Raw genomic sequence first — 15,005 nt, forward strand, 5'->3', positions numbered from 1 at the left:
TCGCTCCCATGATCCCACTACGGACTAAAAGAAACTGATTGCTCAAGAGGTAGAGTCATAATGCTTTGTCTGTAAAGGGAAGCTGTTGAATGATGTAGCAAATATTTCCGGTGGTGTGAGGTCATAGTCAGTGGAAACCGTGCATCTCTTCCCTTTTGCCAGAAGAGTAATGTCATCTGTTCATAAGAGAAGTGGTATTTAAACACTCTGATACGGATCCCTTATTAAAGTAGGCAACTGGTTAAATTCAGTCCACAAACTACAGTTTGATGGATGAGCATTGTTCTAACATACAAAGGATAGATTTGATAACTTCAGAAAATAATTACAATGAAGCAACATTTCACAACCATATCACAGCATGCACACCCATGAGCACACATGTGTGTGTATGCACACACTCATGCACGCACACACACACACAGGCACATGCATGTAAGCACACATACCATATCACAGCACACACATGTACGCACAAACATTTAGACATTTTCATTAGAATTGTTAATAATTAGAAATTTGGACATTTGTAAAGAACTGTTGAAATATTTGAAATAAGATCAGTTGAAATGAACTAACTGTGTGCTTAGATGTAGAGAACTCGAAAAGGTTCAGTTAGCATCAACATGGGCTTCAGAAATGAGCAGGATTGCTATGCTACTTATTCATTTTGTGTTTCTAAGCTGCAGTTTTAAGTTTTATATGTTGTTGTAAAAATATAAAACATAAAACACTGTCTTTTATCCCACTCTAGATCCGGCACTATGGTGGCCCAAGATATCTGCTGGATATCTTAATTCTCAGTCAGCAAAGCCTCTCTCGCCCGCTTTGCTCCATCCAATATCACACTGTCGAAGGCCTCTCTGCGCTGTCAGCAATCTCTCTACCTATCTCGTTCCCAAGGGAGGCTTCCATGCCAGAAACACACATCCCAACTCTGTGGTGGACCAGACCAGCCACCCTATACTCTCTTACACTCAAATCTACACATGAAAGAACACACAACACAATAACCTTTGAAACATAGGCTCAGAGTGTATATGGCAACTGCTAAACTCTTTTCTTTTTGAGGGAAAAGCAGAGATTTCTTTGTAAGAGAAAAGCCATGCTAACATCCAACAAGCTTCCCTTAATAAGGCAAGCAGGAGGTCAAATTCAGTCTGCAGACTGCAGGTATCGTCTGTGTGTATGTGGTGTGTGTGTGTGTGTGTGTGTGTGTGTTTAGAACACTCTTTGGAAGGCTCTGTCTTATTTCTTTGTTTCAATGAAAATTCAGGTTGACATAATGGAAGCAGCTAGAATTTATCTGTGATATGCTTAAGCACCTAATCTATAATAGATACATACAGAATGGTATTTATTAGCAAAAAAAATTCTTTTTAACAATTTATTTCAACTACAAGGAAATAACTAGCTCTTCTTTTCACTCTTATTTAAATAAATAGACATTTTGTGTGCTAATTTGAAAAAGTCTAGAATTGATGTCCCATTAGCAAATAAAAAAAGCAGGAGGATGCATGCAAATGTGTGCATGTGTGTGCGTGTGGAGGGTATGTGCGCGCAGTGCATGTGCCTAGGCTGGAGGTTGACAACAGATATCTTCCAATAAATTTTAAACATTTAGGTTCGGTCTCTTACTTCATCCCAGAGCTCAACAAACCCAGCAGTCTAGCTAGTCTAGATTGCCCCTGATGTGTTCTTTCTCAGCCTCCAATGTGCTGAAATTACATACAGATCATATTACTCACCAGCATTTTTACAAGCTATAGATCTGAAACGCCTGCATATGTACTTTATTGCCTAGTTGTCTTACAGAAGTCTTCCCTGAGCCCTCAACTAGGAAAGCTTACTGTGTTTGGTGTGTTTGTTTGCTCTGTGATCAAACAGAAAGAACTCTAAGTCTGTCACAGCACTAGTGTCATCATGACATTTCATACTAGATAAGGGAATACTTTGATTCGAGTCTCTTCACAGACTCTACACTGTGCAAATCAGGAACCCCATCTGAAGTTTTCTACCTCTGTACCCCACTGTCAAAGTGAGTGAAATCATTCATGAGTGAGTGCACTAATGAAGGGACATACATTCAGGTGACAAATTTTATGTTATATGTCTATGCCATGATGATTTAATTTCCTTTCAAATGCTGTAATTTTAGATCAATGGTTTCTACACATGTACATCTGTATTCTTCTATAAAGATTACACAAACAAACCACCACTCTACACATTTTTTGATTTCTTTATCTAGCATTGATAATAAATTTATATATTCACCTTTCTTTCCCCCATAATGACAGCATTATTAATATTGGGAAGTAAAACAGTATTACCTCTTAAAATGAGACAAGACCACTGTCAAGCTAGCTGCTGTATCTAGATCTCAGATTTTAATCTGTAAAATGAGGACAATATATCTCCATGAAATGCTGCAATGATTTTTAGTTATGTAAAATAACATGACAAGCTATTTATTTAGATCAATAAAGCCGAACCCTTCTGCCAACAATACTATGTATCATGTTCGGAACAGATTTTGTGTCATCCATTTTTTATAACAGCAATATTATTGACACACACTCAAAAACTGTTTAGTATTTTGCTAAGTATGACGGCTCTACTCTTTACCCTTGCACCATGTAGAAGGATGAGTGCCACATTTAGAACACAATATAACTCATTGTAGGATGCTAACAGCACAGACTGATATGTGGAAGAAATCAAGGGGAAAATGAGAGAGCTAGGGGATCAGAGTTACTGCCTAGGAAGAATGGGACTTGTCCAAGTCAAATCTCAGCTATGGAAAGGATTTGGCTTGAGTTGTAAGGGGTGGGCATGGTAACAAATGCAACAAAACGATGCGTACTACACATGGAATTTCATTGAGCCTTTCAAAGAAGTCAAGGTAGTCAACTAAAGTTATTCATTCATTCATTTTACCCACATACGAGACCCTGTTCCAGATACTTGCAAAGACAAGCAGTGAACAAAGTGAACAGAGTCTTTCTCTCTGGCAAGGATGGAGAGCAAGACACAAATATCAGCTGTGGTATCTAGGACTTGTGTTATGGAGTAAGGTGGAGAAGGAATTAAGCACAGGAGTCTTTGTGAATATAGCTTGACAATGGTCTCACTGTTGGAGGACTAGGGAGATGTAAGTGACGTGTGCGGGGTCACACACCTGCAAAGACAGGTCTCATATCTCCCTCTTCTCATCCACCACTAAAATACATGCAAAGAAAAAAAAAAAACAAAGACCAAAACAAAACAAAACAAAACCAGAATTCTTGCAGAACAAAGATGTAGGAATGGCAGGGTTTGTTAGTGATAAGGGAAGGGAGTTGATTGTACTTTCAAGAGCTGGATTTGTGTACACGGTGAAATGGGTAGGAAACCTCTCACTAGGATATAAGCAAACATCACTGTGGCCTCTAGAAGTATCTGAAGTTGATGTATTGGGGAGGGTTGTGTTTTCTTCTTGTTACTGGCAATGAACTCTTACAAACAAAATAGAAAGGTAGTGGTATGAAGGATGTCTGAAGCAAAATGACAGCGAGGAACTGTAACTGTACAGGAGATAGGAAGCAAGGTGTTCTGGTCAGAAGTACTGGTATAAGACACAAGGAATAACTGGGGTATTGGAAATGAACTTGAAGTAGATGAATCACTGGTTGTGGGGGATGAACCAGTAGAATGAGTCAGAGGCAAATGCAAATGCCATGTATGGATAATGGTGATTGGAGGAGGTGTCCTTCAACCAAGACAGCGGCTCGGAGTAGAGTGATATTCATTTTATTTTGGAATCATTTTAGAATCCCCAAAACACTGCAAGATAATTGCCGAACGATTGCAAGCCAGAGTTGGAGTTGCTGCACAAGATAAATGCTCTACTGGGCTGTCCAAATGAGGAACCTGGGAGTCATCACAAGTTGTTGCCTGTACTTCACGCACACCATCTTCTGTTCCCTCAGGCTCTCCCTCCTCCCTTTCCCTTCCAAAGACTCTCCCTTCTCTCCATGTCTCTATGGTCAAATTTACACTGGTTTATTTCCCTCGTTCTCCATAGCATGTCTCCTCTATCTTCACCTGAGTTTAATTCTAGAGTATATATTTAAAGCACAAATCTCCTAGGGTAAAAGGTAATGAGTGGAAGCAAACTATCACTCATGGAATTGCCCTTGAGTCATTCCTGTGGCCATTCGCTAAGCATGTACTATTCTGTTTACCCTTCTGTAAGTTCAAGAATCAGCCCTTAGGGAAGTTGTCATTTCCCTCATTTAAAGAGAGATCCAGTAGCACAGAAAGGCTCAGTAAAGTAGTCATTGGGGAAAAAATGGAGTACACGAAGATGCTGGGACTCAAATTTGTTCTAGTGCTATTCCTTTGAAGGCAGTGGCTCCTAATTCATCTACATTTTAAACAAAAGTCCACATTATTCTCCTGATTCACACAGCCTTTCCACCCCCACTGTCATTCATGATGGGGGACTTGCACTGTTTTAGGATTCTACTCTTTCTCATGCATAAGCTGTGTCATGAGCCTGCACTATAGGAAGGGCAGCATGCTCGATGTTCCTATGTAGACTTTCATATTTACTCTGTGTCCCATGTTTTGTTTTCCTTCCTTGCTCAGAGTCCAGACCTATTTATTTTGTAAGTTTCCCAAGTCGATTCATCCTTCCTGAAAGGTATGTCATCCCAATGAAGTTAATGTCTCCAGTATTGTTGGTAAATTGTCTTTAATCTTCTAGGAAGCTCCATGTTTATTTTCCTTCTGGATAGTAACAAATTTAAATATATAAGCTTTTTCTCCCATCACCAAACAGAGTACTTGTATTTGGGTAGGAACTTGGCAACATTTTATTTTATGATGGAAGAGAAGGAATGGGGTTTGAAGGAGTAAACGAATCCCTGAAACAAAACTCTAACTCCCACTGGAGATGGGCCCTGCGTACACAAGCTTCCTTGGCTCACCAATTGTTACCTATAGGCATTCACAACAATCAATTTTCATATTTCAAAATTTTCATATTTCAAAATTCATATTTAGTCACATGGCTGAAGCACTGTTGTGGTGTGAACTGTCCATGGACTCATTTCCTCATGTATCACATCATTTAAAGGGAAACCTTATACTCTAAATAAGATACATTCTTTGATCGAATATGCACGATAGAGGGGCTTGAGCGCAGGGCAAATTTACAGTACACCTCTTCATGTATCAAGTTCTCAGGGACGTATCTGAGAAGCCACTAGGGTTCTGGTTTTAAAGGTTCTTGTTAGTACACTGTGATGCTTTCATAGCAGATAGCAATGGCAAGAAGAACCACGGGAGGCTGACGAAATGCCAGAGAAGATAATCTACACCCAGGGAGCTGAATTCAGTGACATAATTTTCATCAAAGTTTTGTTTTGTTTTGTTTCTTTTAAATGTTAACCAGTTTCAACGTCGGTGAGTGAAAGCAGGGAAAGTTTCTGATCCATTCTTCCTCCGGAGTTTCAAGAGGCAAGAGAATTCAAAGAGGCAGAGGTGTTAAAGGATAATTTTAGCCCAAGTCTGTTGCTGTAGTTGGATGATGAAATTTAGCCAAAAGTGCCTGCAAGACTCAACAGTAAACAATCTGTATCGGACCTAGGACTACACCTGTAACCAAGCAACTGAATCTCAGCCATTCATTGCAGCTCAGTTTCTAGCCAATCAGAGGCCATGAGCTGCCCGACTACTACCATAAAAGGCAGTGAATCAGGTTACTTTTATCTCTCCCTGTTCTCTGACTGTAAATGCAAACTCAGTCTGTGACAGGGAGGGACGTTCTGAACTGACTATTCAACCTATCACGGATTTTTTAAAAGCTATCCATCGAGAGTCTCCCAGTGACCTTGAGAGTCGCAGTGAATGATGCTACAAGAAAAAAAAAGGAAGCAGAAGCTCGCTCAATATGTGGAGCGGACATGCACCACATATTGCTACACCGATCTGCTACAGGAGGTTTTAGAGGGAGCATTTCATTTCAAATTCCAGGCACATCAGATGTATTCAAACATATAAATGGACAGCTCACACACATTTTTTTCGATACTCATTATCATCTAGAGAAAGGTGGCTGAGGAAGGAAGGAACAGTAGAGTAAGGACAGCTCAAACTGTATCTAAATTGACATAAAGCATTTCTTAAACCATAACGTGTCCCTACAGAAGACTTTCGATTTATAAGCTATACACTTGGTCATCTAGGTAAGTCAGTATGAACCCCCACAAATAATAGAGTGATAAACCTGAAACTCAGACTAAAATCTTCTAACCAAATTGTAGATACACTGCAATTGTACTTTTAGCAGACACACATACAGGTGGCACACCGTTAGACGTCTCTGCATACCCTTCACTGTGTGGAAGACATGGCTAGGCATGATTACGTCTCTGTCACTGTCTCTGACTATTTAGTTCCTGAGGTGAAGTGACACATTTTATAATCATAGGCTGTGGCAGCCTTTGTGGAACAGATCTCATAGAGCACACAGATTAATCACATGAGGCTCTTGGGTCCTCCAGGATATTATAATACAATAGAGGTAAACTGGCCTGGGGAATTTTGTAATTATACAAACAACTCAGTCTGCAAAACTTAATTGAGGAGGGACAGGCAAGATTGCTTAGAGGAATGGTTCTCAACCTTCCTAGTGCTGCAACTCTTAATAGAGTTCCTCAGGTTGTGAAGAACCCAAAATTAAATTATTTTTGTTGCTTCCTCGTAACTGTCATTTTGCTACTGTTATGAATCCTAATGTAAATATTTGATTTGCAATCCCTATGAAAACGTTGTTAGAGCCCAAAAGGGATAGTGGTCCACAGGTTGAGAACCATTAGGTTAGTAGCTCAAGGTACTTGATCACCGAGTTTAACCTTCAACCACCACCTGGTGGAAGGAGGGAACTTACTCTTGCAAGTTGTCTTTTGGACCTCCACATGCTTGACATGGTACATGTGCACTTGTGCATGTATGCACATCCATGTACACACAAATGTAAACATAAAAACTAGTTCTTGAGGAGGACTCTTTAAAGCATTTCTCCATTTTATATAAAAGTATTTTATGTATGGAATTAATTTATTCTTCTTCCCCAAACCTGATCTTAAGAATAAATAAGCAAGGAAAAGGAAATAAGTAGTCAAAAACATCATGTTATATACCCCAGTGATTCATCCTTGCCTTTTCTTAGAGGTGGTTTATTGAAAGTTTACTAAAAATAATCTTTAAAATTGTACTTACCAGAAATACTGCTATCGATATTCCAACTAGAAAGCCTGCTATCACGTCTGACCAATGATTTCGATATTCTGCTACTCTGTTGAGTCCAGTAAGAAAGGCCAAACACATTAACCCCAAGCACAGGACAGGCTTAGCCAGTCTGGTTCCTTTGGCTTTGATTGTGTTGGTAATGTACATCTGAAATAGCAAACAAAACAAGACTTTACACAAAAGCATTTTCTTCAGACACACATGAAATGCATTATGTATAAATTACAAAAATATATTTATCAATAATATATGTCTGTATGGTTTTAGCAATCAACTCCAGTGAATGATTTTTATAGTTTAAAAAATGTTCATTGTGTGCTGTTTGAGGTGTGTAGCCCAGGCTGCCTTCCAACTCCTTACTTAGCCAGAGTTGAACTTGACTGTTGGGTTCATAGTTGTGTTCCACCACACTTGGAATGAATTTTTGATGATGATTTCATAAGTGTGGAATTTAAGTGTGCCAATTATTTAATTATACTTATCTGGCATGGCCATTTGTTATTAATGAGCATGTGTGCACATACATGCAGGTCATGATCAGATATATCAGATCCCCTGGAACTGGAGTTATAGGCAGTTGTGAGTTGTGGATGTGGATGCTGGGAATCAAGCAACAGCTGTATGTTTTTATGGGCCGAGACATCTCTTCAGTCCTATAACAACCAATTCTTATGCAATAACATCAATCGTCTGGGAACAGGAAGACAGTTATCCCAAGTCTCCTGCCTGTCCTCCACCTCACAAACATTTTCATTGCAATTTGGTTTCACCTGAGTTTACAGGTCAGATCACTCTCAACATTATCATTAGGAAGGGAACATTGATGTGGTAATAGTGTTTCCATCTGTATGCACTGTATGGAAAAGATATATACTTGATCAAATCAGAACCATAAAACTTGCTAGAAAAAGAGTTAAGTGGCAATTTCTACCAAATTGTTGTGCCTGTAAAGACGGTAGTCTAGTCAGAGTGGAGCCAAGGCTGGCTTTATATGTTGTTGTCTGAAAACATGAGATTAAATACCAATACAGAGCACAGAGTGTCAACTGGTTACACAGAAGAAAATAAATCCAATTTGTGAGCCGGCATGTTAAGCAATAATTTGGTTCTACTTCCAATGTCATTTATTCTATAGCTTCATTGCTCAGAATTGAAATCACATATCATTCTCTTAATGAACCTGTGGACTTCAAGTGGATGCTGTCAGATAGTATTCAAGTAAACCATGCTGAAATTGTGGAAGAAGCAGGTTTGAAAGTACAACTAGATTGCATAGTGTTGACATCAGGAATATCTGGTATATAGATGGATATAATGTACTATATACCATAATCTTGACTATTATCTCAAGTCAGATAGAAAATACATTTGTTTGTGAGGGTAGACCAAAACAGCAGTGTCAAAATAATGACCATTTTAGGATACTGTGAGATCCAGTAATTATCTTCCTTGCTTTCCTTTTTTCAGAGTAATGTCTGCAGCCTGTTATCATCCAAAACTCATGAGCAGTTCAAACAATTCTAGATCCCCATGGCCATTCTATCCCATCCTAATTTGTGCCAGGGCTCAATATTCCGGGTTAACTATAAAAGGAAGGAAAAGGGATTGGCTCAGTTGGCCAATGACTTCTGGAGTAAGATCTGTAGATTCTAAGCCTGTGTTCTGAGTCCTTAATCATGTCAGTTATAGAATACAGGGATGCCCAGGGGAAGATGAGAAAGACCAAAAGATGCTTCTTCCCCTGTGAGACAGAGTGTTAAAGAAATCTGCCCTCGAGAATAAAAAGAATGTCAAGCTAGGGAGGTTTTGCAGTGATCCTGTTAAGAGGGTAATCCCTCATGTGAATGGTGCATGGAATTTGGATCTCTTGTGGAGTCTTCTGTAACACAGACAGACGGTTGGTTGATTTCTTCAAATCTACAAAACTCAAAAGATACCCTAGCCTTATTCAAATAAATGTGAGTTAACTGAATGAAACAGATCACGCTAATATCTCTTATATCTGCCACTTAGTGAGTGGTTTCTGTCCAAGGCAATGTTTTTAAAGACTTCATCTCACTAAATATTTAATATAATCCTATAAATTACATATCATTATTATCTTCATTTTATAAATGAAAGAAATGCATCAAGACACAACTTATTGTGGACCACGCAACTTTTTGAGGTGGCACTGGTAGCAAACTAAAAATGGAAAGGGCCTATGAAGAAAGGACTTAGGCACTTCCTGATCATAAGGCTTCCATCTTGTGTCTTATTTGAATTGCCCTTTTTTGGAGGGGCAGGAGAGAAAATGGCTAACAGACTTAAAAAGAGATAATACGAGAGAGCTGGAACTAAACACACAAAAAAGATGCCACAATGTCATTCTAACAGTGACAAGATACCCTGCCCCATCATTAGGGAAAAACATGATGAAGGACAAAATCCCTGAAGAATCTCTATGGCTTTGGTAAATGCTTGCCATCAGTCCCCAAAGGCCCTCTTAGATACAACTTAACTCTTGGTCAATTCTGGTGCTCCAGACAAACTTTTGGATTGGGCTATAGTTGCTTCAAATTCAAAGATGTCTCATTTCCTAAATTACCCTTGTAACACAAGAAGGTTTACAAAGAGGTTATCAAACAACCTCACCACTATAGAAGCTAAGGTAAAAATGCCTTCATTAGAAAGAATTCAAGTTTTGCTTTTCTTCTATTAAAGTCGAGGCTAATGCCCCAACCCAGAATGGAATGTGGGAGGTCACAGAATTTCCAGAGCTGTGGGAATAAAAAAGGTGACAAGAATTTTCCAAACCATTAACATAACATTAAGATTGATTATAGCAGTGCTTTGTAAAATACACATCTTCATGGTTGAAGCATAACCACCATGAATATAACAGAAGACAAATTAGAGAAGTTTCCATTTGAACTTGGCAACTCTCTAGTACTTTATGAAAACAAGTGGCGTGTAAACAGTTTATTTGTGTTATCCTTGCAGAAATTCTATTATCGCTAATCTGCAGAAGGAGAAATCATAGCATAATGACCTATCAAGGAAGCTGGATATAGGACAGGAATTGATTATTTATGCTTTGTTGGTTTCTAATTCACTTATGAAACCATCTAGGTTAACCAGATGTGAAAATGTAGCTAAAATAAACACAAACAGAAGGAGAGTGATTTGAGCAGGATGGTGTTTCCTCCATCCTCAAGGGTCTGTGGATGCTTGCAGCCTATGCATTTAGCTATGTTATCAGTCCTTATTCACCCGTTCCATACATGCCCAATAGCAAGAAGATGCAGAAGGCCAAAGCTCATCATTTGATTCTTGTTAATATTCCAGTATATATTTCTTCATATTTATCTTTCCTTATTTAAATATATAATAATTGATATGCATACACATGGTTTTTGCCTTTACAAAAGAATATCCACATATTTAAGAAAATGCACATATGTTTATTAAGCAGCTACTATGTGCCAAGGGCTGTGTTAAATTTCTCCAAGGAAGAAAGATCTAAGGTTTGATCCAGAAGGATAATCATGTGTGATCCAGGCTGAGAAGATCCAGGGGAAACTGAGAGTTTTGTGGGGAGCTAACCTAGGTATAGGATGCAACCCGGTTAATCCAGTCATGTGCTCTCAAAGAACCTTGCTCTTATTTCTGGAATTCATGCCACTGGGTCTTACTTGATTCCCTTACTCCAGGGGAGACATAGAAATCAAGCCCAGTCCTTCACTGTAAACTCTGCGCTTGGCACGTAGGTAGCCAGACTTCCAGGGGGTCCTCAATAAAACTGGACTTAATAATGAGAAGATTGAGTGAGTTGCTCATGAAAGAGCTATGAGAGAGAGAGAGAGAGAGAGAGAGAGAGAGAGAGAGAGAGAAGAGTATTTTGTAACATCTGCCTTTCTGTAGAACAATGCATATGATGTGGGGCGGGCGAGCAGTGAAAGGTAACCTAATTCCCGGTCAAGATAGGTCAATCCCTGGGAGAACCTAAAAGGGATTGCAGGTACATTCCCACTTTCCTAGACTATCAAGGCCTCAGGTAGTTGCACTCCTCAAAGACTCCTGTAGAGAGGTTTGAGACAGACCAGTCATGAAGGGCAATGCCTGAAGCTCCTCCTCCACAGGTGAGGATGACTCCACAGGTCATGCAGGCCCAAGACAGATCAACCATAGAAGCGGGACCACGCCTCCAAATATGTAGATGAGGTCTTCCCAAGCTCTAAGGCTAAACCAAAGGAAGTACCTGCTGTCAGACACTGACCCACCTGAAAACTGTATTTAAGAGTTGTGTTCAAAATTAAAGGTGTGCGAAAATTATCCCATCATCTGAGAGCTTCTGTCATAAGAGCTGTAACACTGCCACTTGGGGAAGAGATCTGCTCTCCTGAAATTATCGCCACTAGAAGCTCCCCTGCACCTCTTGCAGTCAGCTAGTCAGTCTCCTACTGGCTCAGCCAGCCCTAGCAATGGAAGCCTTGGTCAGTGGTAAGGAGCAAGACCCACAGCAGGGGCTGCTGAAGCTCCCCCCCCCCATCTGAGTTCTCTCCACCTCACCTCAACCCGCACACCTAACTGGGGCCAGAGATCCACTGTGAAGAGCGCCCTACAATGTGACATTATGCCTCTCTTTGTTATACTATTCCATTAGAATGACCTTTATCCTTTCCCTTCAATACTGATATGCACAGGCCTTTTACACAGTAGACATCCAAAACTTACTGCAAAAAGGAAGCATGAAAAGGTATAGGTGGGAGAAGGTGAACTTTGAACTCTCACTGCCTGAAAGTAAATCACAATTTAAAATTATCTTAAATATGCATTTGTTTATTAAGTTGTTTCCCTCCTTTTATTATTTGTCTTTTCAGGAGCAGTATCTGCCATGGAGAAGTCACTTGTGACAAAAAGAATTTGAGCCCCCAGAGGAAATCTATGAGTCTTCAGTTCCTTGCTCAACATCCCCTAGTTGTAGCCAGAGAGAAAGATTTGGTGAAGCCGTGGATGGAAGGAACACAGATAAGCTCTGATAAAGCAAGGAAAGGTAAGGGACTAATTTACCACTAGAATGTCCTCAGGGTTGGTCACCAGAAGACAAGTTCACTTTAGCCCAAGAAGACCCATATTTGACTTCTGACCTTTGAAACTCTAAGAAAATATTCTTAGTTATTCAAAGTTGCTGTGTTTGTGGTATTTTCCATGGAGAATAAAAAATAACTATACTCAAGCAGTACCTGTTTAATGTACGGATTAATACTAAGCTCTATAAAAATGTCTTATGGGGTAAAATCAGTGTTCTATAGTGATTAGAACATACAGCTTGGAACTGGAAATAAAAGGCAGGCACGTTCCAAATGTAACACTTACATAAGGCAAATCATGGTGGTTCAAATGAGAATGGCTCCAAGAGGCTTATATAACAGAATGCTTGTTATCCAGTTGGTGGAACTATGGAGAAACCACTGGGAGGTGTGTACTTGTTGGAGGTCTGTCATGAGTGTGAGCATTGAGGTTTCAAAGATCCATGTCATTTCCAGTTAGCTATCTCTGCCTCCTACTTGTATATCAAAATGTAAACCTTTAGCTACTGTTTCAGTACCATGCTACCTGTATGTTGCCAGGAAAATTACATGCTACAATGCTCCTAGCCATGATGGTTATGGACGCTAACCATTTGAAACTGTAAGTCACTAGTAAACTCTTTTATAAGTTGCCTTGTTCATACTGTCTTGTCACTGCAATAGGGAAATAAGACACAGGTAAAGCATGTCTGTTTACATCGCTATGTAAAATTATTATATACATGTATATATATGTATATATGTATATGTTTATTAACTTGTCTGCTTTTTTTATTAAGTCTTGTATTTTTAGAGCAACTCTGCTATGGAGTAGTCACCTCTGACAAGAAGACTTGTCATTTAAAATGAACTTGTCATCTGGTAGCCAACCCTGAGGATATTCTAATGGCAAATTAATCTCTCACCTTTCCTACCTTTATCACAGTATAAAGTGTTCCTTCCACCCTTGGCTTCACCAAGTGTTTCTGTCCAACTACAACCATGGGGCATTGTTTTCAAAGACTCATGTGATTGGGTACCATAATCACAAGAAATAGCAAGGAATTGCAGATGTAGAGATTTGTAGTGGATTACAAACACAAATGAAAAATAAGATGTTACTCCACAGTGTGATAAGGATTAATACACTGACATAGTTAACCTGCTTAGCATAGTATTTGGTTTGCAGTAAAGCCAAAATACCTGCAGTTGTTAAGGTCAAGTAAGAATGGGAAGCATTGTACCATCAGGATTGGGAAGCATTGTACTATCAGGGTTGGGAAGCATTGTACTATCAGGATTGGGAAGCATTGTACTATCAGGGTTGGGAAGCAGTGTACTATCAGGATAAAGATTCTGAAGAAATGCCTGATGGATGGCGCTCATCAGGTTAAAGATAACATCATGGCCAAGTACGAGGAGGATTCATTCTCTGGTCTTCATGATTCGTCACATTCTTATCATGTTATTTCATCCTTTCCTCCTTTCTATTTAAACCCTGAAGGGGTACGCCACTTGTTTACTTATAAATGATGACCATGTGCTCTTACCCATTGGTTTTCTCTTTGCAATTGACTAAACAGCTCAATATTCTCCCCTAAGGTAAATAACTCAGGGACCAGACTTCTAAAAAACCTGGATCGCAAATGCACAGGTAGCCACGGACTAGCGGCATCATTTTGAGTAGACAATCTAGAGAGATGCTCTCATATCCCTCTCTTTGGATATCAGAATATTGAAAGACTAGACTCCAAAGAATTCTTTAAAATCCCTGGAAATTTCATACTACACAGAACAAAAAGCTACAGGCACAGTTCTAGCTAGAGGAGGAACTTGCTTCTCAGGAAAAGAGTTCACAAAGTTCTGAGTTTGTCTTCGCCAAATGATCCTATGTGTATTCCTTTTCTATTGCTGTGAAAAAACACTGTGACCAAGGTAGTTTATAGAAAGACTGGTTTGTTTGGCTTACAGTTTAAGACAAATATGAGTCTTTCACGGTAGTCAAGCAGGGCAGCCATGGAGACAAGAAATCAATGCCCACAGCTCATATCTTAAAACACAAGTACCCAAAAGAGAGACCACACTAGACAGGACAAGAGTCCTTTCAAATCCCTCCTTCAGGGACACATCTTACAACATGTCCATGTTTCCTACGCATCTCAAACAGGACCATCAGTTGGAAACCAAGTATTCAAATTCCTGAGACTTACGGAGAACATCTCATCAGTTCTAGCATCATACCACAGTGCTACAGAAAAGAGAGAAATAGGAGCCTTTTCCTCCCTTGGTTAGACAAACTCATTTTTTCCCACATTACAATGCCTAGTTCTTATTCTTTTAAGAGACAGGAAATCTACGCAGCAAGTTTACAAATGTAAGTGCCCCATTCATGTACCCACACGTTGACCAACCTTAGGACCAGTTGGCTCTTCTAGATGGCAAACTATCAACCCAACTTATGGGTCTATATTTGGTAACTAAGTGTGGGACCATAATGACCCAGGGTTATCTAGGAAGGGTTGAGGGAGACTCAACTATAGATACCTCAAACATGAGGTCTACAAGAGTTGGTTTCCACCTCATTCCCAACTTGGCACCATAAAGCTTGCACCTTCACTATTAAACTTAGTGAGAATTTATTACTCAGGTAGTTAT

The 15,005-nt window shown here is 39.5% G+C and overlaps 1 protein-coding gene across 1 annotated transcript in view; it reads right to left on the reverse strand.

Annotated features, from left to right (window-relative positions):
• Plppr5 (phospholipid phosphatase related 5) overlaps positions 1-15,005 on the reverse strand; it is a 106,889-nt gene that overhangs the window by 15,399 nt on the left and 76,485 nt on the right. Inside the window, exon 4 of the mRNA XM_032897415.1 lies at positions 7,270-7,446. Within this exon, the coding sequence (XP_032753306.1) occupies positions 7,270-7,446 (177 nt within the window). The remainder of the gene's footprint in view (positions 1-7,269; positions 7,447-15,005) is intronic.

Source organism: Rattus rattus, chromosome 3 (genome assembly GCF_011064425.1).
Source record: "Rattus rattus isolate New Zealand chromosome 3, Rrattus_CSIRO_v1, whole genome shotgun sequence".
NCBI classification, from domain to species: Eukaryota; Metazoa; Chordata; class Mammalia; order Rodentia; family Muridae; genus Rattus; species Rattus rattus.